Genomic DNA, 27,319 nt, shown 5'->3' on the forward strand with positions numbered 1-27,319 from the left:
TGTTGCAGTGGGAGAAAGAGTGGGAGAGGTTCTGGAAAAGAACAGAGTTGATAAGTGAATTATTTGTGGTTAGTACTTGATACACCTTTGCTAAGGAAACATGATATAGGATAAACTCCTGTTTTGCTACAATTTGCATGCATGCATGCTATTAGCATAGTACTATATATTGCTTTTTTTTTTTTTTTGACATAAAATTGAGAAAACCTCTGTTCTTGGATTTTATAAAATGTATCGAACTGATTTTATCTTTGTATTAAGTTCAAGGGGTTTTGGTTCTGCTGTTTTGGGAGGAGGCTTATTGGTTGCATCCTCTTCATGTTTATGTAGAGACATTGGAGATCTTCTTTTTTCCTTCCCTGCCTTACCTATGATGGACAGCCTATTGTATTCAAGTCTCCCTTAGTCTCTTATTTCTTTTCATTTCAAGAAATTTTCATTTCTTGAGCTGGCCATGAGGAGCCCAGGTGTTTTTTTTTTTTTTTTTTTTTTTTGAGGCTGGGGTTAAGTGACTTGCCCAGGGTCACACAGCTAGGAAGTGTTATGTGTCTGAGACCAGATTTGAACTCGGGTCCTCCTGAATTCAAGGCTGGTGCTCTATCCACTGCACCACCTAGCTGCCCCTGCACCACCTAGCTGACCCAGCCCAGGTGTTTTGGGTCATCTTGCAATACTAAGAACAAACATGTTGTAGAGACAAGAAGGAGGCTAAAATGGTTAAATTAGCTCTCCAACAGGAGCATAGTGCCCATGTGTTTGTCCACTAAAATCCCTGGGAAATATAGGCATGCGTCTTAGTGTATTATTTCTATAGCTTAGACTCTGAAAAAAAGTGATAGTAGTGTGACATCACCTAAAGAGTCTGTTTTTTTGTTTGTTTGTTTGTTTTTTGTTGTTGTTGTTTTTTAACTTTCACAATAAATTCATCCTGGATGCCCTGTACAGAAGAATTTTAGTTGCTGACCGAGGGTCTCTACTCTTCTGGACAGCCTCCTTTCAACATACAGTATTGTTGTGATTGGGGGATATTAGGCTTATTCCCCAGCCCCAATTATTGCCAGAAACCAAAGCCTTTTATTCTGAATAACCCATGTGGTCCTATCTGGCCATGAGAGAACTTGGAAGATGTGAGGTCTTCACGAACCTCATTTAATATTCAATAAAACATCTAACAAATATAGAATTGAGCTTTCTCAAATCAACTGAGTTTTTTCTTTGAAACAGAATGTCTAGAGAGAAAGCTTTGACAATTTCTATTCCCCTGCAATGAGTGAAAGATTACTTTCATAGAAAGTATTGGTTTCCTTGATCAATGGAGTAGGAAGAGAAAATGTGGTAGAATAAGGAAGCCAAGATGCTTTCACTGCTTCTGGGTCTGCCTAAGGTTGCCTTTATACTCCTATGTAGTTCCTATAAGTATATTGTTAACAGGATATAGAGCTAGCAGGTACTTTAGATCATCTAGTCTCTCACTATAGATGAGGGGATAAACCTAGAGATTAAAGTAGCTAAGTCAAATATTAAGTGGCAAGTCAAATATTAAGTAGCAATCGGAATTCAAATTCAGATTCTCAGACTTGGAATCCAGCATTCTTTCCACTGTACCATGATGCCTCCCTATGATGATGATGTCTCCTGAATGGGAATTCTAGAATCTTACGAGTCTGACCAGATGACATCTAAGACCTTACAACTACTGCCAAGTTCACGAATCTCTTCTTACAGCAATCCAAGGTCATCCTCTAGCCTTTTGCTTGAATTTGAATCCTTCTGGTAAGGAAGAGCTCTCTACCTCTCCAGGCTAGAATCTGCCTCCCTGTAACTTCTAACTCTTGATTCTAGTTCTACTTTAGTTACTAGTTTAAATAGTACCAGACTAGAGAGAGTTCCATAAGCTTTGGGAGCCCTGGTTTTGTTCAGAGATGGCTGTGTAGAAGGAGTTTTGTGGTCTTTAGATCACATCAACTATATCTTCCCTAGACTTTTGTGTCACATATGAGATCTCCCTGATGGGGAGTGAGGGGTAGATTTTTTTTTGTGTGTGTGATCAGCCCTGTCACCCTAACCTTACTTGAAGATTAAACTTGGGCCCCAGCTGAGGAGCACTCTACATGGTATATTAAGTAAGCAGCTCCTGAGGAATAGGTGTGTGTCTATCTGGTGTATGGGTGAGTTTGGTTTGTTACAAGTTCAGCAGTCCAGTCCTTTAAGACAGCCTAGGGACTAAGGCTATGTGACTGCTTTTCCTAGGTGATCATAATGAAGGGTGTGGAAACAATAGGGTGTAACCAGCATCACAGCCTCACTATGAGCTAATTTGGAACTTTTAAGATGTTACTACAAATCAGTTTATTAGGACCACTTTTGTACTCTGAACACCAGGCTTGCTCTTGGAGTCCCCATAGAAACCTGAGACATGGCTCCGGCATTCTAAACCCTGGCCTGGGCGGCAGCCCACAGCCATGTGGCTGGGGGAAAGAGCCCAAACGTGGCATCCCCAAGCTTAGTGACTAGAATTTAACACCATCTCCAGCAAGGTAGGAGGCATCTGCTGCCAGTGAAGTGGTTTACTTTGTTTCATTTATTATATCATTTATGTTTCTACCTTTCTGACTCTTCTAACATGTCTCCTTAGAGGAAAAGGAGTTGCATCCCGTTTTGCCTGAGGATACATAGTATATTATTTCTCATGGGTTCACCCTGCCCACAAGGACTAAGATAATGATTTACTTGGATACATTTACTTCCCTTGCTTACAGGCCTTCCCTGCTTCTAGTTGCTTACAGAACAAAGATCCAGCTTTTAGATTGGCATTCAGTGGTTTCAATAGTCTTGTCCCCAGGACTATTACTAATGTTCTGTTTTTCCTTTGACACCTTTGTTCTCACTAATACTTCAAAGATTTTTTTTTTTTTTTGGCTTTTCTATCTTTTAGTGTAAGTTTGAGATTTTTTGTTTTATTTTGAAATGAGGATTTTTCTTTTCCCTACCACTACCTCTTCTTTCCCCCAAATCCTTAAAAAAAAATTTTTATTCTTTAAGTCCCATCTCAGATTCTGCATTTTAGAAAATATTCCCTAAAATCAACCCAGTCCTCCTATGACCTCTGCTAGCATTTTACCTTTCACTTATACAAATCATAGGAATTGGAGTTGGAAGAGATCTTAGAGGTCAAAGTCTAACTTCATTTTATAAGTGAAGAAACTGAATTCAGTGCAGCAAAATGATCTACTTGTCCAGGGTCAGTCAAGAAGTAAGCAGAGCCTGACTTTAAAATGATGTGTCCAGATTCCACAATGTTACACCAAGGTGTAATACCTTATTGTACCAGGTCTTGTGTGCATTTTATGTGCTGTTGGACTTTAGGCTTATAGTAGACAAAGACTAGATCTTAATATCCAATTGTCATAATTGTATCTCATACATAGCAGGAATTTGAGTTTTTGTTGTATGTGTGCATGGATTATTTAATTGGTAATCCCTAATGGAATGCCAAATGCCCAGACTCTAACCTTGTAGCTAAGTTAGTCTACTGGCTATAACCATATATCCAAGTAGAATAATGTCAGATTCATCCATAGTTCTCAAATGTAGATTGAATATTTTCATTTTGACAGGTCTTCATGGACTGATAGCTAACATGTAAATAGTGTTTTAAAGTTTTCTTTGTACATCATCTCTTGCACATTTTCTTTTCTCCAACAACCTTGTGAGTTTAATACTAGATGTATTATTTTATAGATGAGGGAACAGAAGTTCAGAGAACATGGCCCAATAGCTAGTGGCCACACATTTTACAGATGACTGAACAGAGATTCAGAGAATATGGTTCTATAGCTAGTAAATATATGAAGCAAGATTTAAAAGAAGCCAGGTCTTGATAGCACTCTTTTGTCTTTTCTAGCATCCTTTCACAAATTTTAGATTTAACATTTGTAAATTCTTATCAAAGGATTCTCAAATTTTCAGGGAAAGATTCATAGGTGCTGTGATAGTCATAGCCAGTGGTAAGGTTAATATCCTCCTAAAACAGGTGTTGGCAGAGTCACTATGAAACTTGGATTCAGAGCTAAAAGAGCTCACTAGAGGAGAAGCAGGAAGGAATGATGGTTTTTATTTGTTCCTTGGCTTTCTAGTAGCAGAATTAGGATTAGAACCATGATGCTCCTTACTTAGTTAGGGCCCTCTTTGCCAAGGTTGCCTTTGGACAACTAATGAACCTTTGTTAGTCTTACTTTACAACTTAGCTTGGTTGTGAAATAAAACCTGCTTTCCCTCCCAAGCACTCGTATATTCTGATATTTGTCTACAGATAGATAGTAGACAGATATCCTGTCTACTTAAAAAAATACATTTCAAATTTTATTTCATTAACTTTCCCAATCACCTTAAAAATTGATATTCATTTTTTAAAAAAATATATATAAGAAAGCAATATGACATTATGTGTGTGAAGTCATTCTGTGCACTTTTTATCTTTTATTTTCTGCTTATAAATATGAACTTCTCTTAGTTTTGGGAGGAAGCATATGTTAAATTTAATGAGGGTAGTAGCAATCCTGCCAACTTTTAATGAAGAAAATAAGCTCTCCTCCTGATCTGTTTCCACATTGGTTAATTGATTATTGTTTCAATATTAAAATAGCCAAACTGTGGAGTATCTCTCTACCTCTGGGTACTTCTCACATCTGCTCACAAATCTGTGTCCTTGAACTACTGGAGATGCTAGGAGTATAAGGGGGAATTCTATTTCCAATATCTGACAGCTCTCATTTAGAGCACAAAAGAAAAAGTGCTTCCCCTTACATTTGCACTGGGCAAGAATAATTATTCTTTAATCCTTAATGTTGATCACTTACTGGTTGAGGTCTCACCATTCTACATGCATTTGTATGCTTGGCAATAACTTCAACAGCCATATTGACTTAGTTTCATGTGAAAGGGCTCTTCTATTTCATTCTTCTGCCAGTTTAATACCCAAGTATAGCCGAAGGTGGTGGATTGCTTTCAAAACTTTTCTGGTATTTTCTGGAGAGGAGAGTCTTGACAATTTAATGCTTTTCTGAGCAGGCCTATGGCATCAGACAATTGTTCTGCCCTGTGTTCTAAGGCTTAGTTTGGTACAAGGCCTCTTCAGGGGCATTCCTTCTAACTTAGTAAGCACATGAATGGTGTGACAGTCTGGGGGCGTGGCACAGGCCTGCTTTTGGGCTTGTACAACTCTTTTGGCAACTAGTCAAGTCAGCAAGCCTTCATTCCCAGGCAAATGGTCCTGCTAAAAATAAGCAGGCAGAAACTCAATGCATTCAGATCTAAAACTGCCCAATCTTTTCTTTAGGGTTGGACTTTTCCTAGTATTTTCATCTGAGGAACCTTTTGTCCAAAATTTTATTGATGCCTTTTTTTTTTAAAGCCATTCCTTCCCCTTCTTCCATATATGTGTGTGTGTGTCTGTGTCTGTATGTGTATACACATGCCTCTTCCTTCCCATAGTACACCCTCCCTCATAATAAAAACAAATTGCTAAGTGAAATACAGTGACAACTCTAAGTGCCCTGTACTTTTGTACTTATTCCATTCTCTAACTTTTCTACTGATGGGAGGAGCTATTTCCTCTAACTTCCTAGACAGTTTTCTCAGTGTTTTGTTGTAACACATGGTAGTCATTTTGCTTTCTTTGCTTTCTGAATTTCTGTGAGGCATATCCAGTTTTTCATATTAGAGGCATCTTTCTTTTTAAGTATGTGGTCTAGACATTTGAACTGGTTGGCCCTTACTTGGGTAGGTGGGATGGGGGATAAAGAATGAGATTTTTATTTAAAAGGGCCACCCAACTAATCATTATCTTTGGCAAGATTTAAATCTAGGTCTTCCTGATTCATGAGTGCTCTTTTTCTTGCCTCTGAAAATTGAAGAACAGTGGAAAACCACAAATTTTCTCTTTCTGACTTGACTTGGTAGCACAAAGGCTCTGCTATGTCATATCCCTATTGAGTTCCTAGAATTTAAGCAGGGTACTCAAAAAGCTATCTCCTTTTTAGCAGTTCTCTCTAGAACACAAGAGATAACATTGAATTGGATTGTTTTAAAAGAATGCACTGAATGGGGCAGCTAGGTGGTGTAGTAGATAGAGCCCTGAAGTCAAGAGGGCCTGAGTTCAAATGTGACCTCAGACACTTAACACTTCTTGGCAGTGTGACCCTGAGCAAGTCACTTAATCCCAATTGTCTCAGGAAAAGAAGAAGAAGAAGAAGAAAAACTGCACTGGATAGCTTCATTTAGTCCTTTTGAAAAAGGAAGGCTTAAATTAAAAACAAACAACAACAATAAAATACTCCTAAAGGTGAGGACAAATGTGGCTTAGTAAGAAAATTAAACACTAATCTAACGACTCTATCTAGGAAAACTGTGATAATGCGCTTTTTAATGTTAATGACATGTGAAGCTTAACAATAATAATAATTCATCTTAAAGCCATCTTTACAAAGCTTATTGGTGTTCTTTATTATATGTTAGGAAAGTTCTCTGGGATAGCTAAAGACCTCCTTGCTGAAGGACTATTTTTCCAAACAACTAATTCTACATCTGGATAGCTTTTCCTCATATCAAGCCTAAAGACATCTCTATCAGCTATTTCTAATTCTGCCATCTGGAATTGAGTAAAATATTTTCTATTTGATCATAAATTAGTTAATTGGAGAAATTATTCTGTCTTCTTTTATTATCCTTTATTTGTAGGAAGAACAAAGAGTAGATTGTCTTAATTGGATAACCCAATGGCAAGTAAATTTCTTCAGAGCAGTTTTGGTGTATCCTTGTGCCTTCTGCATAGTAAGCCTTTTAAAACAAGAAGGATCTGAATTTAAGATTATTTCCAAGGATCAAACTACTTCTAGTGATAAATGATTAAAAAAAAACAACCAACAACTCATGAATAAGGCAAAGAAAATGGAATAACTCTATTTCAAAATAAATTTATAATAAAGCTTTTGTATCTCTTAATGTACTTGGTTCTTATCTTGTTAATAAATGTTTGTTAACTTGAACTTATCCCTGAAGACTGAAAATACAGGTAAACGTCCTGTTTTAGAGAGATCATAACTGCCTGTCATTCAGTCATTCGTTCATATTCAACTCTGAATATGACTATAACTATTGTTAACCAACTATCCATAGGGTTTTCTTGGCAAAAATACTGGAGTGATTTGTCACTTTTCTTCCAGTTTTATGCAGGCAGAGATTAAGTGACTTGCCCAGGGTCACACAGCTTGTCAGAGCTGACAAGTCAGACTTGACTTCAAGTCCAGTGTTCTAGCCATTCTACCACCTAGCTGCTTCTAACTTCCTAGTGGCAAACAAACAAAAACCTCAGGCCTTTCTCCATGGGAAGGAGGTGGAGAGAGATACCCTTATTAATTTTCTCATTGGGAACACTAGCATAAAGGAGTACCCCAAAAGACAAAAGAGATGAGATAGCAATAAGTGGAGCAAGACAAAACCCTCCAGTTCAGTGTTTGTCCAGGCTGGGATGTTGGATGTACTCAATGCAAAAATTCCTTATTGTGATCAGGATTTATAAATAGGAAATACTACTGTAAAGGGTAGCATTGTATACTGGAATAGCATTCTAATTACAAGCTTGAAGTGATTCTTGGGTATTCACGTCTCAAGTACAACCATTGACAGACCTAAAATGGTTATGAGATCAAAGCCTCGGTTAAGAAATTGAGAAATAAAATGGTATTGGATTAGATAACTTCCAAAGTCCCTTGTTTTCAATACATGATCCCTTGTCTGTTAGAATAAGTACTTTTTGCTTTCTGGTGTAGTTTTACTTCTCCCTCTGCCACCAATGTGATCATGAACAGCTCTGTGCCCTAGATGACTATGTCCTGATAAAGCAGCACTGATGATAATACCTTCTTAACAAAACAGCCTGGGAGCTTGAGGGGGAGAGATGGGTTGATTGTTTCTTAAGAGGCCTAGTGCTGAGTAAAAGTATAAATATGACAGTGATCATGCTTGCATGGAGAAATAATCTCCCTATCCTGGCTACTGACAGCTAGTTCTAGACATTCATAGTCTAAATCTAAATTGGCTATAGCCCTGCATTGATTGGCTGTAAAGTAAGAGAGCTGAACAAAAACTAAGTCTTTCATATAGAAACTACAGGAACAAGCAGCTTGAGAGGGAGGGAAAGATGTAGGGAGGCGGGACATGATGGCTCTATTTAGGAAATGTGATTGATAATTAGGGAAAAATGATTGGTCACCTGAAAAAAAGAAGCCGGCATCATAATCACTCTTGGGTTCCCTTTTGTAATATTGGAACTTCTTATGCTCTGTTCTTTCAATCCTTAGAATAGAAGTGACTTAAAAAAAAAAAAAAAAGTTTGTAAAGGGGAATAAAAAAAAAAAGGCAGTCTTGCTTGTAAGTCTTTGTATTTTAGTGGGATTAGTTATCATTGTGTTATACATGATCATTTATAAAAGCTTAGTGCTATTGACTTTAAGACTTCATGATTTATCATTCATTCATGTCTGACTTTGGGCTCTATGGACCATTTTGTCCATGGAGTTTTCTTAGCAAAAATACTGGAAAGGTTTGCCATTTCCTTCTTCAGTGGATTAAGGCAAACATGAATTAAGTGAATTGCTCCATGATCACATAGCTCTTAAGTGTCTGAGGCCAGATTTGAATTCAAATCTTTTTGACTTTAGGCCCAGTGCCCACTAGCTGTGGCTCAGTGGCTCATTAGAAAATATCTAACTTTCTTCAGACTTTTAGAAGCTGTAATTTCCTCTCTTTCTCTAACCATTCACCTTAAGGATTTCATGATGTAGCTAAAGGGAAAAAAATCATCTGGTGACCAAATCAGTTGCATTTAATTAAATTATTCTTGGACAATAATAAATATCCAATGAATTCAGTCTTTCTAGATAGGTGGTGATTGCTGGACTTTGCAGACAGGACAATCAGATTTCAAATCAAGTCTTAGACACTGGCTAAGCACTTACTGGGACAATATCTTGACTTTTGCTTGCCTGGCTAATTTATAAAATAGGAATAGTTGTTGTGAGGACCAAATGATGGCATTTGTAGACCTTTAAATACTCTATAAATACTAGCTGATATTATTTGTTCTGCTTAGTAGATGGGACCTGCCAGAGCTCTCCCTAACAGACCAAGGATGTGCCTAAGCCTTCTTTTTTTCCTTAAAACTCTTACTTGGTGATCTATCTCATCACTTATCAATGGCCATATATTCACTTAATATTTCTCTATAGATAATTCCCAGATCAATATATTCAGCTCTAATATCTCCCCTGAAGTTCAGTTGCCTGTTGGATCTCTTGACCTAGATGGCCTTGTAAGTATCTCAACATATCCAAAAAAGACTTCATATTTCTCTCCCCACTTTGCTATTTCTGTCAAGGGTATATCATCATCCTTCTAGCCATCCAGTATTGTAACCTTGGAGTCGTCCTAGATTCAGTCCCTCTCATCCCCCTTATTCAGTCTGTTTTCAAGTTTTGTCATTTCTGTATTCTCAAAATCTCTCACATACAAATTTTGCTACTATGTATTTTGCACAGAGTTACTTTGAAAAAGATACTCAACTCTAGCTTTGTACTGGGTCATCTCTTATTCCTGGAATGTTCTCCTTCCTAACTTTTGCCCTCCTGACTTCCTTCAAAACTCAAATCCTGCTTTCTGTAGGTAATCTTTCTCTTTCTTATTTTTCACACCTCCTCCTCACCAAACATCTTCCCCACTCCAGTGTCTTCCCTCTGAAATTACTTAGCAATAACTGCATATCTTTCCAAGTACCTAGTTATTCCCTATTAGAATATAAACTCTTTGAGGGCAGGGACTTTTTTTTAGTGGTGTGAAGAGTTGTGGCTTTTTTTTTTTAATCTCCAGTATGGTGCCTGGCAACATAAGCACCTAATTTAAAAAATGTTTTTTTGTTTTTTTTTGGGGGGGGGAACGTTGCTATTTTCTTTTGTGGGCATAATTCTTATATACACATATAAATAAAAGTTTTTTATTTTTATTTTTCCAATTATATGCAAAGATGGTTTTCAATATTCACCTTTGAAAAACCTGTATTCCAAATTTTTCTCCCTCCCTCCTCTAGGCAGCCAGCAATCCAATATAGATTAAACATATGCAGTTCTTCTAAATGTATTACTATATTCATTGTGCTGCACAAGAAAAAAATCAGATCAAAAGATGAAAGAAAAACATGAAAGTAAAAATACTATTTTTTGATCCACATTCAGTCTCTGTAGTTCTCTCTGGATGCAATTGACTCTTTCCATCATAAGTCTAATAGTATTGCCTTAAATCACTTCATTGTTGAAAAGAGCCAAGTCCATCACAATTGATCATCACAAAATCATCTTGCTACTGTGTACAATGTTTTCTTGATTCTGCTCACCTTGCTTAGCATTAGTTCATGTAAGTCCTTCCAGGGTTTTTTGAAATCAGCCTGCTTCATATTTCTTATAGAACAATAATATTCCATTACTTTCATATACCATAACTTATTCAGCCATTCCCTAGTTGATGGGCATTCATTCAATTTCCAATTCTTTGTGTTGACATATAATTCTTGAACTAGAGCCACTTCTGCCAGGATGAAGTGATAAAATAGGATTTTAATATAGAATGGGCTCTGGAGTCTCACTAGTACAAGTCAGCTAAGTGTCAGGGAAGTCAGCCTTTCCTTACCTTATTTAATACTTCCCTTTTTCCTCCCCCAATAGATTTCTCTGTTCTGTGACTCCTACTCTAGGATACCTAGACTCTTCCCAAAGAGTCTTTAAATCCAGTAAAATATAAACTTTTGAAGACTCTACTATATTTAGACCCAGCCTACCTAAGCCTTCAGGCAAAGATTACAAATGCCTTAAAACCTTTATATTTATATATATATATATATATATATATATATATATATATATATATATATATATGCATATATATATATATGTATATATATATATATATATAATGCCATAAATATATAAATAAAATGCCTTATGACATTCCTGCCCTTCCCTTCTCAGTTTGCAGCTTGATTTTTGCCAGATCCTAGATAATGGAAAATGTAGCCAAAGAGAATAGTTGATAAATTCTCATATTGAATAATATACTGATACCTATAAGTCTTTTGTCTAATGAGATTTTGGTTTCTACACAAAATAGATCTTGTTTGGGGGCTTAATTTCTTCAGTCATTAAGAAGTCTTAAGAACTTAGTTATCCTTTTTCTTTTATTTAGTAACATTTTATAAACTTGATGGAAACTACAAGGACCTCTCCTTGGCAGTAGAAAGACCTGGGCTTACATTTCTATTTTTCAGGTATTCTGGCTATGTGGCCTTGGACAAGTCTTTTAACCTCCTAGTTCTTCAGGAATATAAATTAGTAAGTGGAAGCTTAATCTACATGAATGGAGTCTTTGACCATTGGGAGAGTTTCCTTTGGCACTAAAAATACCTACTCATAGAACCATAGATGACCCTTCCTCATAAGAAAGGAAAATTCAAGCAAAACATTCTTTTATTGTCATTGCATCTGATTGTTTTGCTACCATAAAAGAACTGCCATGAATATTATGGTATATCTTGGAGTTTTGCATTTCTGTCTTTAACCTCCATGCTTCCCAGCTCCTTTCCTTGGAAGATTGAAGAACAGACAAACATTAAGAAACTAGTTTTCTTAATGTCTCCCCTGAGAGGTCTTATTTTTAACTCAATTTATTTCAACTTCATTTTTTAAAGTAGATTGGTATTTAAAACCCAGGTGGAGACCTGGGCTCTTTGAATTTTGAATTAACTGGGCTTGTTTCAGCTATTAGTGTGAACAGTCAAATTGACTATAACCTGACCTCTAGGGATCCTTGAGAAGAGAGGACAAGAGGGAAGTTGTTTAAGAAGGATGAACCAAACCATTATCACAATCTGACTGATAAACTTCATGCATTGGGGAATACAAAACAGTTGCTGTCTATATCTGAGGAAGTATATATAGGGGAGACAGGTCAGTCTTAGCCTGTGATGGGTGTGAAGTGAGTATAGGCATTAAATGTTGAGGAGTTCAGAGAATCAAGTGAGTAATCACAAAGAAAAACTGGCAAATTAAGCAGCAACTTCAAGAAAATAAGTTTCTGGGGTGCCAAGACTGTTTCCATACATTTTTCTCCCCAGTTTCTGGTATATCGTTCTCATTTATTGTTTGATTCAAGGAAACAAAAACACACTCAGATATTACCTGTGTAAAAACAAACATCCCTGTCTCTTTTCACTACTAAAATCTTAAGAAAAGTTTCTATTTTCTGCTTCTACTTTTTTCCCCACTTCTCAGCCTCTCACAATGAAGCTTATTATTCTTTCACTCTATTGAAAAAATTCTCAACACAATAATCCAGTTACCTTTTCTGGATCATTGTCTTCTTTGATATCTGTAGTTTAATACCAATTATTGCTACCATTCTAGGTAATCTTTCTTTTCTAGATTTTGCTTCCACCTCTCCCTTCCATTCAGTTTCCTTTATTGTCCATTATGTCTCCTGATCCTTATGTATAAATAATCCAGAAGGCTTTTTTCTCCTTATATTCTGTCCCTTGGTGATCTCATTAGCTCCCATGGGTTTAATTAGCACCACATGAATGGCTCCCATGGTTTCAATTATCACTACACAGATGACTCTCAAATCTTAGATATCTAGTTTCATCTTTATTAAACTCTTGTCTACATTTCCTGGATACCTAGATGTCCCTACACATATCCCTACTGAACTTTTTCCCCCGGCCCCGCTTTCTAAAGCATATTTTCTAATCCCCTGCCCTACACCTGGCACTAATAGTCTCATAGACATCTAGAGTTGTAATCTCAGAATCATCTTGGACTATTCACCTTCCTGTGCCATCAGTTGCCATGTTTTGTAATTTCTACAACATATCTCAAATCTCTCTCTTTTTTCTCTTAGGGCATTGTGTTAGTTTTATTCTCTTGCCATTATTCATCTGAACTATTATAAGAACAAAGGATTGTTTTCCCTACAGCTGGTTTCTTCTCCTCTAACACATTCACTACATGGCTGCAAAATCATTCTAGGTCACAGATCTGACCATATTACTATGCTTAAAAGGCTGCCTATTGTATCTAGAAGAAAACTGAAATTCTTTACTCTCACCCTTAGATCTCTTAATATCCTCATTTTGCCTTCTCCTTTAATCTACTTTGTATTCCAATCATCCGGGTTTGTTGGCTCTTGCCTGAATCTTAACATATCAGTTCCTTGAGCATATTAGCATAGGCCTGAAACATGTATTAGCCTCCCAGAATCCTCCTTTTCTTTCCAGCTCAGGTGCTACTTCTCTCATGTATCTTGCCCTCTTTATTTGCTTCCAGTTTTGATATTATTCTTTCTTTACCTAGATTCCTAATTTATGTGCTTAGAATGTTATCAAGATCATATCTTGGACCCCCCCATCATTCTTGAAATTTTTGTATTTAACTTTTTTGTATAGGTTGTAGTCTCTTCCCCCTTAAAGGTAGGAATTGTTTGATCTTTTCCATTTCCTAATACCTGAAAGCAGGTTGATGTAAGTCAAGTTTTCAGGTAGGGAAGCTAATGTCAGTTGTGATGAGACTGAAATATAAGTTAAGAGTTCTCGAGGAATCTGAATAGAATGTGCATTGAGCAGGAAGGCAATAAATAATGTTTATACAGTATTTGTAGATTTACAAGACACTTTACCACTTTGATCCTCACTATTCCAGGTAACCTCAATTGATAGCTGAGAAAGGGAGACTAAGACATTAAAAGACTTATCCATGCTACCCTAGTTAGTATTAGGTATTAGATATAGAATTTGAAGCCAGTTCTTACTTCACATTCAGACCTCTATTTACTATATCAAGATATCATTTCAATAGCTAAGGTTGCCTCTGCAGTTTTTCTTTTTAGCCATTTACTTGAATTTAGGTGTATTTTTGAATGGGAAACTTGGCATGAGAGTTGTGATGAGATTAGGATTCAAGTCATCTTTGTAAAGGATTCAATACAAAAGATGTGCATTGGGCAGGAAGAATGAATAATATCTGACATTTTTATAGTGCTCATTAAATAATTGATAATGAATTTTCCCCTTTGCATTTGTGTTGTAGTAGGAGTCTAGAAATATCAGAATGGGTAACTTGCAACAACTTTTTGTTTAGCTGGATGATCAACCTCCTTCTAACATGCTACTTTTCCCATTTTCTATAGGTGTAACTGCAGAATCTCCAGGATGGCCATACAGTTCCGTGCAATCTTCCCCTTAGCCTTGCCTGGAGTGTTGGCACTCATCGGCTGGTGGTGGTTTTACTCTCGGAAAAAAGAGCACGTCAGCAGTCATGACCGGCAGACAGGGGCCACGGCCAAAGATCTGAGGACAGACACCCCAATTGAGGAATCCCTCTTGAGGGAAAAAGTCTGCTACACCAGGGTAATGCCTTTGCCATCAGATGGTTCACGGCATCCAGAAAAAGAGATGGTAACTATGGGTAAATCTCCAGTGGAACTTGTAAGGAAAACATCACAGCCACATCTGCTTCCAAGAAAATTAGATTCTTCTGGCACCTTCTCTGGTACCACTGATGCAAAGCTCCGCCTGAACTCACGCAAGGAAGATGGTGGAAAATTGGAAAAGGCAGTATCTCAAGAGGAAACAAGGTCTCTTCCTAAAGAATCATCACTTCCACCCTTGAAGGATGCTTTGTTTCCCCATGAAGCATTAGAACTACAGAAACTAGACTCTCCATTTGGTCGAATACCTGGAAAAGGCTGGCCAAGCCATTTGGAGGTCCCTTCTGAGCAACATGGCCCCTTGGAGAAGGCAAAGGAGGCAAGTGGAATAGAAGGAACAGGTGATGCAGCCATGGGAGAGAGTGTGTCTGAAGAAGGTGGCTTGTCTTATGATCTTGGTGCTGAATCCAAGAATAGAGTTCCCAAGCAAGATACCATGATGGAAGAAGAAAAAGGGAAGGAAAATAGATTTCGGGGAGTGAGGGCAGTGCAGAAGGAAGAGTGCCTGGGGAAAGTATTGAATAGCTTTATAGAGTCAGCTCAAGCAGAATTGTCACAAGAAGAACAGGCAGTGGCTCATCAAGTCAGAAGCAACAGGTCTGGAGAAAATCACATTGATGGGGGCCACCTCACAGGGGAACTGAAGAAAGGAAGTTCTCTAGAAATGAGAGAAGATTTTGAGCAGGCAGCCATGCAAATCATTTCTAAAGTGATCTTAGCAGCAAAGGAAGAACTACTAGGGAAAACAATGGGTGACCTTAAGCAACACAATTGTCAACCCTCGGTGAGTTGGGTTGAAGGCCCAGTGGAGGAGCAGAGCTTTGTCCTAGACATGCAGAAACCTATGTTGGGACAGAATGCTTCAGATCCCAGCAGGGCTGTGGTTGAAACACCAATGGCATCAGGAAAGACAATAGAGCTGGAAGTAGTCGGCCCCCCACCTAGCCCTGAGGTAGAGGATCTCGGTCACAAACAGAAGACCTACGTGAGTTGTCTGAAGAACAGCCTCCTGTCCAGTGTCGCCCTTGATGACAAGCCAAAGAATTCTGCCCAGCGTATCTCCCTGGCAGCAGGTTCCCCCCAAGCCATCCAGTACAGTGAGTCATTTGAGGAGGCCAACATCAGGGTAGAGGATACCAGCTGTGTCTCCTGCATGTCAGAGGACAGCCAGAGGCCTCAGTCAGTATCCTCTTCTGGTAATTGTTCAGATTCTGCAGGCACTTCTGGGCTAGAAGATTCTTCCTCGGAGCTCAATCTAAGCCTCAGCAACAAGCCACTTACCTCTCCACTGCTGGAAAGGACTGTGTCCTATAGCAATGGAGTATTGAAAGGGGAGTCCTCTGACTTGGGGACAGAGGATAGATGGACCACAGAGACAGAAGCTGACCAGTCTGGAGGTAGGAATGTTTCAAAGTCACATAGAGTATTCTGGCCCCTGTTTCCCAACAAACAACACTTTTTTTATATTTTTAAGCATTAAAAACAAAACAAAACAAAACAAAAAAACCCCATGACTTCAATTTTGTGGATTGTGCCTTTTAAAATTCATTCTTAATTGACCTAAAAGACTTTCGGATACTATAAGCTTAGCAGCTGAGCTGTGTAATTGAGATGTATCTGAGGGCTCTTAGGTGACTTTTTGGGTCAAAGGGATGAAACCTTCACTGGAACAGTGTTGAATGTGTTCCTCTATGGAGGATAACCTCTGAAAATTGAGCTTGTTATTGAAACCCAAAAGCACACTATTGTTCTATTTTTATTTAAAGGAGAATAGTTGCTCTTTTGGAGATTAAATATGGAGAAGATAGCTTTTTTTTTTTTTTTTTTTTTTTTTTTTGGACGGTCTATTTCTTTAATGTGTTCTTTATTTGAACTTGTTTATGGCTTTGTTTATGTCCTTTCTTCCTTTCTTGGGAGGAAAGTTCAACAGATGGCCACTTCCCTTGGTAGCCATAAGATATTGAGACTTTCCAGGCTAGTCCCTATAATACTTTTGATTTGTGGAAATCTGGTAGAGATTTCTAGCCAGCAGTCAACAAATCCTGGGCAACTGTAATTCCAATCCAGAGGAGACTTCCTGTGATTAAAAATTGTCTTTCATCCCTTAGCTTCAGAAAATCAGATCCAGACATGGAATATTTGAATGGGCTAATTCCTCAATCAGCAGTTCCCTATCCTGGGTTGGTTAAATCACAGAATGTGTCAGGTCATCTCATGGGATGACATGGTGTTCCAAAACCCTAATTTCAATTGTTTTAAGGCACATGGCATGTTCCTTAAAATTGATTTAATGGCACAGGCCATTTCTTAGGTCCTTAGGCCCATACATCCTTGATCCATATGATAAAAAAATAGCTTGACTCAAAAGGGTAGGGAATGGCTAAGATCATGCTTCTTTCAATATAATATTGATATATGATAAATAACTTATCTTTAAGATAAACTTTGGACTCTTTCATAGGTCTTTAACATTGAGGTAAAACACATTCCTTCTTGAAAAGAGGAAAAAAATCTCTTTAGAATCTCAAATTGTTGCCCTAAAGTTAAAGGGTGGCTTATGTCTAAAAGACAGTTGTTCCAAAATGGAAACACCTCAACCTATTTTTATTATTTTTGAACACCTTGGAAGGGAGGATTCTGCTGGAGACTTGCTGCCCTTTCACATCAAAAAACCTGAGAAGGCAGTGATTCCTCAGTGTTGAGGTAGACGATAGATCCAAGAGCAGGATATATTTGAAGTCGCTTCCCCCCCCCAAAAAAAATGGCCAGGTGATGACATAGTACTCAATTTGGGTAATGCTTTGGGTAATGCTTCTAGAGGTGCCATTTGTATATGAATGATGGCCCTCATCTTCCTGCCTGGCATTATGGAAATATATGCTGCCCAAGAGGCAAAATCCTTTAGAATTACAGTGGGGGGGGGTGGGAGGTGGGAAGGAGGGGTAGGGGGAAAGGGAGTGGGGGGGTGGTAGTGGTGGTGGTTGATTATTTGTGGAGTACAGGAAGGAGAGATAAGTGTCCAACAACTCCAAAGTACAGGGTCATTACCACTACCTTTCTGAAAGGACTTGAAACAGTAGTCTTTGCTTCTCAGATTCTTCTCTTCCCTTGGAATTATTATTTGGGACATAACTCAAGGAAAGATAGAGGGTGAATAGAAACCTAGTGATGATTGGGTTACCTTTTAGCTAGGAACAATGTAAAAGCTGGGTTTTTGTGGGAGTGGATTTTTTTTTTCTCTTATAGTCCTCGCTCAGTATTACGTGCAGCTCAAATTGTTAGGGCTGTAAAATAGAAATCATTGTAGTAGAAAACAACCTCAGGATTGGTAATTAGGATTTTATGTTGGAATTCTGTTACTTAGTACTTATGGAACTAGAAGAATCATTGTGCTTCTTAGCTTGAATTGCATCTTCTCAAGAAATGAGGGGATTTCTAAGTTCCCTTGTAGAAGTTTTAATGCTTAAGTCAGGGGGATTTTAGGCAGGATAAGCATGACTTCAGAAGAATTTGTAGAATATAAACCAAAAACAAAACTGGCCTCTCTCCTTCTTCTTGTTTCTGGTAGGGGAAAAGGCCTCTAATCAGGAAGGGGGGACTCAAGAATCCAGAATCTTCAGGGAAAGCTTTCCTAAGAAGATGGAGGTTGTACGCAGGCTCTAGTGCCCGAGAGTTAGGTGATCTCCCCTTCTTAGAGTGGTTGGGTTGGGGAAAGGTGGTGAAACAATTGACAAAAACCTATTTGATGGGCTGTTTAAGTGAAACCCAAATAACAAGAAGAGAAATTGGTTATTTTGTGCCCAAGAGGTTTATTGTAATGGGCCCTGCCTAAACCAACAAGTTCAACTAAGGAACCCCTCCCCACCTTCACCTTACCTCTTTGTGAGGCATCTCAATTTTTGATTTTAGTTTCAACATTGCTGAACTAGAGCCTCCAGGGTTGGATGTGCTCCTAATAATGCAAGTAAAACTGTGGGTGGCAGACTAAAATTAGATCTACCTACACCCCCATTCCTATCTCCACTTAGGCACTTAGGTTTATTATAGTCCTTCCAGACTGAAATGGCATTCACCACTTGAGAGTTGTGTTGGGTGGGAGGTGGGTGGGGCTTTGTACCTTCTTAGAAAATTTAATTATATGTTTTATGGGTTATTGGTGATTTGTGTGTCTGTGTATGTGTATGTGTATGTGTATGTGTGTGTGTGTGTGTGTGTGTGTTCGTGTGATGTACAAACTTCTTCCCCCTTGCAGGTTCAGATGTAAACAGCATGGATTCTATGGACAGTGGATGTGGCCTTAGGAAGACAGAAAGTCACCCGAGTCCCCAGCCAGGCACTGAGACCAACAAGGTTGAACTCACAATCTGGGAGATAGAAGTGCCGAAGGTAAGAATGGACATTAAAGCCTATTATTTTGGAAAGCTGAAGGATTTGACTAAAGAACAGAGATGGATAACAGCCACTTTTTCTATGCTGTTGAATCTAGACAAATATATTGCAGAGGGGAGAAGAATATTAAGCAGAGTTCCAAGTAATTTTAGAACTCACTTGGATGTTATTGAGAATGATGCCTCTGTAATGACCCTAAAACATAATAAGACTGAGTTTTAAAAAATCTCTTTCTTTAACCACTCATGAGGTGACTTATCTCTCCATGGTCTGTTCTGATTTAGGGGATCTGATCTGTTTGAGGTTGAGAGTACGGCAATCAGACTTTGAATAATAGTCCTTAAGCTACAATGCTGTTGAAAAACAGCTAGAGGAATGTAGAGAAAGGTCTATGAAATGACTCCTAGACTAGAAGGAGCCACTTTTCATGTGACATTTAAATGAAATATCACTACCAGGTTTCTTTGACTCAAAGAAATTTGGCTGCCCAGAATGCCCACAGTGTCCACAGTACTTAATGCACCTAGTAGGCATAGTTAATCATATGTACATATGTGTGTGTGTATGTGTGTGTGTGTGTGTGTGTGTGTGTATACATAATTAGGTGAATGTAGATCTACTAGAACCAAAAGATGTTTCCCAATTTTTATCTCCCTATCAGTGTATTTTCCTCTTTTGGTTTGGATTTTTCTCTTAGAGGATTGTCCTTTCAATACATGGGCAAAATATGGGGGCATCTGTAGGAGAAGGCAGATCCATTTGATGTGGTGTACCAGAATCCTGGTTTTAAGTCCCACTCTTTCAGTGATGTTTGGGGTTTAGATCCTATAGAGTTTGTATTGTATTCCTAACTTCGTTGCCCAGATTTGGAAATAAAGACAAATGTGTTGAAAACTCCAGGTTGCTTGGAATTGATTTCAATAGCCTGAGGATATTACACAACTAGTTCTTGGATTTTTTTTTCCAGTTGAGCTTTATTTCTGTTAATTATGAGAAGCAAATGGTCATATTAATTTAACTTGGAAGGGTGTATATATGATAGTTGTGTAGTTGGAATGAATGATGTTAACTTGTAATTCTTTTTGTTTTCCTTCTCACATAACTGTGAATAAGTGTGGGAAAAATAGTTGTGAATTTTTTTTTCCTTTAATATCTCTACTTTAAAAACAAACAAAAACACTTCTTTTACTTATTGAAGTTATTTGCCTAGATTGCTTTATTGGAATAAAACAAGATAAAGGTTTTTACTTTGTCTAAAACAATGGTAAATAAATATTTTGGTATGGAATTAGTTTACCATGTAACTCTATTCTATTTTTTGAAGCACTTGGTTGGCCGGCTAATTGGCAAACAGGGACGATATGTGAGTTTCCTGAAACAAACGTCTGGTGCCAAGATCTATATTTCAACACTACCTTACACTCAGAACTTCCAGATCTGCCATATAGAAGGTCAGTGGAATGCTTTTGCTATATGTGATTTTCCTTTCAAAATGTAACCAAGTCTTTGCTTGTGTTTGAAGCATATTTTTGTGGCCTTGTAAATTTACCCAGCAGATCCTCAGGAACCTTGTAAAGTAGGAAGGTAGTCAATACAGGTGGTATCCCTGGAAGAATAAAGTTATTCTTCCCGTCTCCACTTCTCCTCTCCCTTCAGTCATTCTTTTTCATTCATGTCCATCAGGAAAAAAGGAACTTTGAAGTCAAGAGTTTAAGATCACACTTCTAATAAGTAATAGATTTGGGATTATTTTGCCAATTTGCCTGTAAATCTTCTTAGAACCAAATTCTTTGAATACATTTTTTTAAAAAGAAGATTCACAGTTAGTTTCCTTTTCTAGCTTAATGCTTTTAATGGTTTTTTTTTTTCCTTACCAGAACCTTCTTTTCATGGATATTAATATATCAAACCTCTGGCATATGAAATTCCTTGGATTTCTAAAGTATACATCTGGCTACCTTGAAGAGTTCAAAACATTACTAATATTGTTAGGTGTTATTTGAAAAAGTATTTGGTTCTGAGAAGAAAAGGCCTTTGGACTAATGATAATGCCACTGAAGTGTTTCTTGACCTCTTTAAAGCCTTCTTGATTTGCTCTATTTCATTGAAGGCATAATGCTTGATCTTCAAAGAATTGCAATTGTAAACTTCATGAAAACAGTTCATTCACATAATTAAGAGATCCAAATTAAAATAATCCAGAGATTTCATCTCATACCTATTAGATTAGCAGATGTGACCAAAAATGGGTATACCCAATGTTGAAGGAGCTGTGGAAAGGATAAATTAATACATTGTAAGAACTCTGAATTGGTTTAGCTGTTCTGAGTAACAATTTGGAATTATGCAAGAAAACTGACCAAGCTATTCCAACTCATCAGTCATTTTACCACTCCAAAAAAGTCAGACAGAAGTCCAATATATAGTAAATTATTCATAATCACACTTTTTGAGATGGCAAAGAAAAACCAAGCAGGTGCCCATTGATTGGGGGAAAGGACAAATATGAAACATGAAAAGATTTCTGTGAATTGATCCATAGGAAAATGAGTAGAATTAGAAAAACAGTTAAGTTTATATAGTGACCACAATAGAAGGAAATTAAACTGAACTATTTGAGTGACGGGGGGCTGGGGTGATGGAGAGGGACAATGAAGGATCCAAAGAACAAAGAATGAAAAATACTTCCCTCTTCTTAACAGAGAGGAGACTTATTAGGGAAGAATGTTGTAAACTTTTTCATGTGGTCATTGTATCATTTTTATTTAATTGTTCTTCTTTGTCATAAGGGAAGGTTTGATTATGGAATAAGTGAGAAGGATGGTATTCTCAGAAATTACTATGATATAAAACCAAAAAACATTAGTAAAATTACTGTTACCTTTTTAAAAAGAAAATACTGGATGAAAAGTAAAAAGATTTTTCCTTTGTTTCTTCTCCTTACCCCTCCATTCAGGGTCTCAGCATCATGTAGACAAAGCACTTAGTTTAATTGGTAAGAAGTTCAAGGAGTTGAACCTGACCAATATTTACGCTCCCCCACTTCCTTCGCTGACTCTGCCTTCTCTTCCAATGACCTCCTGGGTAAGTTCTTTTGACAAATAAAGAATAGAAAATTAGGGCTTTAATTTGTTTTCTTTTTTCTTAGCTACCTTCACCAATCTGTATACTGTCAACTACAAGACAAGACCTGAACTTAGGAACTCTTCTGAAATGTTTCTGTAGTCAGGAAATGGTAGTAGATGGGTGTCTGCTCCCTCCTATTTCTTAATGGTGGTACCTAAGTCCCTCACTACTTATTGTAGGAGTTGGAAATCAGTAGTGGGACAGAAGCCAAGAAAGATGCAATTATGGGATATAGTAGCTTAAAGTAATGAAATTTGAGTCTCTTGTGTTTGTATGCTACTCAAAGAGGTTCCCTATTTTTGTTTATGTACACTTAATATTTATAAAATCAAAAAACCCTGGAATTGTGTTAGCTCAGTACAGAGAGTCTTTGAAACCTTACTGTAAGGTAGTAAGGTAAGGTACTGTGCAGTCTTGTACACAGTTGAGGGTACTTCCTACCTGATGGTGATATAATAATTCCCAAAAATGAATGGGATCTTGCTTAGCTATTTTTCTTTGTTCCAAGGGAGATTTCAGCTTCCAAGGATACAAGAGCTAAGGGGGCATCCAGAAATGACTGCAATATAAAAATAAATATAAAACTCATTTAAAAGATGGGACATCTCTGTGGCTATGACACAATTTCTAAAACGTTGTTTAGATTGCTTTCTCTTGTCTTATATTTAGCTTTACAAGGTGCTTATAAATCTTAAAAACAAAAACAAAAATGAAAACAAACTGTTTGCTAAATATAAACTGATGCTAGAAAGCCATTCTTATAAATAACATACTTTGTCTCTGGTTATCATTTTTCTTCCTTTGTCTAGTCCTTTTCAGCAAGGTTATACAGTCAATAAAATAAGATCTTACTTTTCTTTTCCTTTTTTTTTTTTTTAAAAGCTTGGGACGTGCACACTGTTGGTAAAAGAGACATCTATCTTTTTTTCCTAACACATGTGAGAAGAAATAAATATTCTTTTCTCAGTTTCTCTACTCTGAATAGCTAGTGTAAGATTCCTGTTTGATGCATGTTATGAGTGCCCAGCCTGTACATTTTGGGATTACTCAGTATTATCTTTGGTACACTAGAATTGAATTCCCAGAGTGTACTTCAGATATGCTCCTGTACAGATATCTCAGCTCTGCCTAATTTCAATGTTAAGAGACTTTCAGGGCTTTGTGGTATGCGATTTAATTGTCTTTGGCTTAAGGTGAGGACTCGCTCATTAATGAAAACTGTCTTCATGGGTTTTGGTTTAGGTGAGGAGATATTTCAGTTAATGGCCATTCCATAGATCTATTCTCATAGCTACTAAGTGCCAGTTACATAGCCAAGGCTAGCTATTTCTTTTCCTGTGAGCAACCTAAACCTTCTCTCCCCTCTCCACCCAATTGGGGTATGTTTTGCATGAATTTTGAAACATTACAAGTGAAATACTATTTTATAAATCTAGAAAGAAATATATTTTTATAGAAATGCTCATTCAGCTTCATTGTTAGTAGGGTAGTGGAGGGGAATAATAATTATTCAACAGCATATTTAAAAACTTATGTTTGAAAGAAATTATGATAGGTATTTGGGGAGGAGGTGCTTTGATGTATAAGTGTATTCAGCATAACCTTTATAAATCCTCTGATGTATAGAACACTGTTAGGGCATGGGAAAGCATAGAATCTCAGATAAGACCTTGTTCCTCCTTTCTTTTTATAACAATATCTTGTTTATTTTAATGAGGATCTTGGCTTGATGTTGGGGACATTTTTCCAAAGCTAAGGTAATTATATAATTAGAAGTATTCCTGAAAAGTCATCCTTGGGGAGGAGTCAAAATACGTGTGTGGAGAACTTGTTATTGAATTTTTGCTAGTAATGCTGGGGAATAGGCAGAATTAGAAATAAATCTCTTAAGAAGAGAGGGGTCATTGATAGAAGAAAGGGGGAGGGTGGGGTAAGACTCAAAGAAGGTACCATTTATCGTTGGTGCCCTGTAACTATTTTATAAGCAGACATGAAAGAGAATAATTGTGGCCTTGGTGGTTGGAAAGGACCTCAGTAGACTATGGAAATTGCAGCATGCAGAAGCAAACCTTTAAAATTCTCATGGGGCATAGGGAAGTGGTCTGGCTGTCAGTGTTACTCAAATTCTGAAGCAACATTCCTTTACCTTCTGTTGGTAACTGTCTCTTAGGAAGAAGTACCCCAACCTCCTAGTTTCTCCTTTTCTTCCCCTAGATATTAGTAGGGACAATAAGGATAATGACAACAACAACAACAAAAAAAACATTGAAGAAAGGTAAAAAGGTTGGAGATGAGAAGGAAGGCCCCAGGGAAAAGAGAATTTAAAGAATAATAGAGATATAGGATGCCCCCAAAGTAAGGACTTAGTGGTTAAAACTTCACTAAGACTTTTGGGACCTCTTGTTTTGGCTGACTCCAGGTGTTTACTCCTGTTAGAGCATGCCCAAACACTGTCCAAACCCATCACAGAATCTTTATATTTTAAATTTCTTAAGGTCTTGAACTGCTTAATGCCCTACCTAAAGGAAATTCTACATGGGCTCTGAGGGCTCAAGCCCCAGGTCCTAACCCCTTAATATCTTCTCTAGAGCCAGATGGTAAATCTTGAAATGTAACTTCTCTCTTCCCTTCTTGGGGGAAAAGTGGTAACAAGCTCTTTGTGCAACAGTGAGAGTGACTCTTCCAAGCTGTTTAATGAACATATTATCTCTTGGGATAAAGCATTAAATACATTTGGAGCAGGGGAAGGAGGGCAAAGGAATAGATCCTTTGTAAAAGAAATTGAAACCATTTTCCTTGTGCTTAACGATGCCCAATCCATTGGAAAAGCTTATAAAAATTTTGACTAGGAAAAATTGTTTTTCTCCTTATCTTGGCAGCTCATGCTTCCTGATGGTGTCACCGTGGAAGTGATTGTGGTCAACCAGGTGAATGCTGGACACATGTTTGTGCAGCAGCATACGCACCCCACCTTCCACGCACTCCGCAGTTTGGACCAGCAGATGTACCTCTGTTATTCTCAGCCAGGGATTCCAACCTTACCTACACCAGTAGAAGGCAAGTACCTGCCAAAGATGTTCTGAGATGGTGAGGAATTGGGTGGTCCTGAGATCTAGCAAAGGAGGAGAATGAGAAGCAACATCTCAACCTCTCTTGAAAATGGGAACCTTCCCCAATCAATAAAATGTTAAAGGATTATAAATAAGGATTTTCCAGGTGAAGAAATCAAAACTATCTTTATTGCCATATTTTAAAATGCTCTAAATCTCTCTTGATGAGAGGAATTCAATTAAAACAATTCTGTGGTTCCATCTTACAACTATCAGATATGCTAATGTGACAGAAAAGGAAAATAATAAATGTTGAAGGGGTTGTCGGAAAATTGGAATACTAATGTACCATTGGGGGAATGATAAACTGATCCATCCATTCAGGAGAACAATTTAGAGCTACGCCCAAAGGACTATAAAATGGGCATACCCTTTGACCCAGCATCATTTTTTCATCACTAAGTTTACATCCCCAAAAGATTTAAAATAAAATGTGGTGGGCGAGATTTTACAAAGTTATTTATATCAGCTCCTTTTGTAGTAGCAAAGAATTAGAAATCGAGGAAATTAGAAATTGTCAATGGGGGATTGGCTGAAAAACTTAAGGTATATGATTGTAGTGGAGTATTATTGTGCCATAAGAAATGATTAGCAGGATGTTTTCATAAAAACCTAGAAACTTATGTGAACTGAAACAAAATGAAGTGAACATTGTCCACAAAAATAGTTGATATTCTGCCGTGCTCAACTAAGAATGACTTAGATATTTTTAGCTATACCATGGTCCAAGACAATTTCAAAGGACTTATGATGAAAAATGCACTCCATCTCCAGAGAAGGAACTGATGGAGTTAATGCAAATTGAAGCATACTGTTTTTCACTTAATGTTTTCACGGGGTGGTAGGATTTTTTTGGGTTGTTTTGGGAGATTTGTTTTTTCATAACATGATTAAGAAGAAAATGTTTTACATGAGTGCACATGTATAACATATCAAAGTGCTTACTTAATTAGGGGGGAAGAGGAGGAGGGGGGAAATTTGGAACTAAAAAATTTTATTTTTTAAAAATAGCCTTTTATTTTTCTGAATATATGCAAAGATCGTTTTCAACATTTACCTTTACAAAACCTTGTGTTCCAAATTTTTCTCCTCCCTTTCCCATCCCCTCCCACAGATAGCAAGCAATCTAATATAAATATGTTTAATTCTTCATCATGCTGTGCAAGAAAAATCAGATCAAAAGGTGAGAAAAAAACATGAATGGAAAAATAAAAGCAAGCAAACAACAAAAGTGAAAATACTATGTTGTGAACCACATTCAGTCCCCATAGTCCTCTCTCTGGATGCAGATGGCTCTCTCCATCACAAGTCTATTGGAATTGGCCTGAATCACCTCATTTTTGAAAAAAGCTTCGTCCATCACAATTGATCATCACATAGTCTTGTTGCTGTGTACAATGTTCCCATGGTTCTATTCACTTCACTTAGCATCAGTTCATGTAAGTCTCTCCAGGCCTCTCTGAAATCATCCTGCAGATCATTTCTTATAGATTAATGATATTCCATAACATTCATATACCATAACTTATTCAGGCATCGCATCCACTCAGTTTCCAGTTCCTTGTCATTACAAAAAGAGCTGCTACAACATGTGGGTCCTTTACCATTTTTTAGCCAGAATTTTTAAAAAATTATTGAAAATTGTTTTTACAGGTAATCGGGGAAAATTTTTTTAAAGGAACCTCATAACAAGGTGTGTGCAGAGAATATCTGACTAAAGTGTCATCAAAATAAAGCATCAGTGTTGGCAAGGAATGCTTATTGGTGGCAGAACTGATGATCAAGCTAATTTTTTTCTCTCTCACTAGAGATAGTCAGGCATAGTAAATAGATCTGGGCTCAAAGTTAGGAAGGTTTATATCCCACCTTTGACTATAGTTGCTATCTCTGTGACCATTCTAGAAAAGTCATACTCTGTGCTTCAAGGTACTCCCTGAAACATATGAACTAAGTTATACATAGAAGGCAAGTAGTTTGTATCAGTGGATGGTACTCCAACAATGGGAGTCCCTGTACTGATCAGTTTGAAGGTCATTCACAAAGATGAATGTCTTTAATTTGAGAATTTCTAGGTTGAATTATGGCCACTTTAGTCTAGCTTTGGTATATGA

General features: G+C 37.5%; 1 protein-coding gene across 7 annotated transcripts in view; it reads left to right on the forward strand.

Moving 5' to 3' along the window:
• Nucleotides 1–27,319, forward strand: part of AKAP1 (A-kinase anchoring protein 1) — a 47,851-nt gene that overhangs the window by 11,187 nt on the left and 9,345 nt on the right. For 3 of the 7 annotated variants that reach the window (XM_074261859.1, XM_074261861.1, XM_074261863.1), the window contains exons 2-6: nucleotides 14,284–15,980; nucleotides 18,836–18,969; nucleotides 20,297–20,423; nucleotides 21,929–22,056; nucleotides 24,978–25,155. In XM_074261859.1, the coding sequence (XP_074117960.1) occupies nucleotides 14,284–15,980; nucleotides 18,836–18,969; nucleotides 20,297–20,423; nucleotides 21,929–22,056; nucleotides 24,978–25,155 (2,264 nt within the window). Of the gene's footprint in view, nucleotides 1–1,665; nucleotides 1,774–2,354; nucleotides 2,538–14,283; nucleotides 15,981–18,835; nucleotides 18,970–20,296; nucleotides 20,424–21,928; nucleotides 22,057–24,977; nucleotides 25,156–27,319 lie in introns of those variants that run through there. The other 4 variants (XM_074261857.1, XM_074261858.1, XM_074261860.1 and 1 more) reach the window with 2 other exon arrangements.

Source organism: Sminthopsis crassicaudata, chromosome 4 (genome assembly GCF_048593235.1).
Source record: "Sminthopsis crassicaudata isolate SCR6 chromosome 4, ASM4859323v1, whole genome shotgun sequence".
Taxonomy (NCBI): domain Eukaryota; kingdom Metazoa; phylum Chordata; class Mammalia; order Dasyuromorphia; family Dasyuridae; genus Sminthopsis; species Sminthopsis crassicaudata.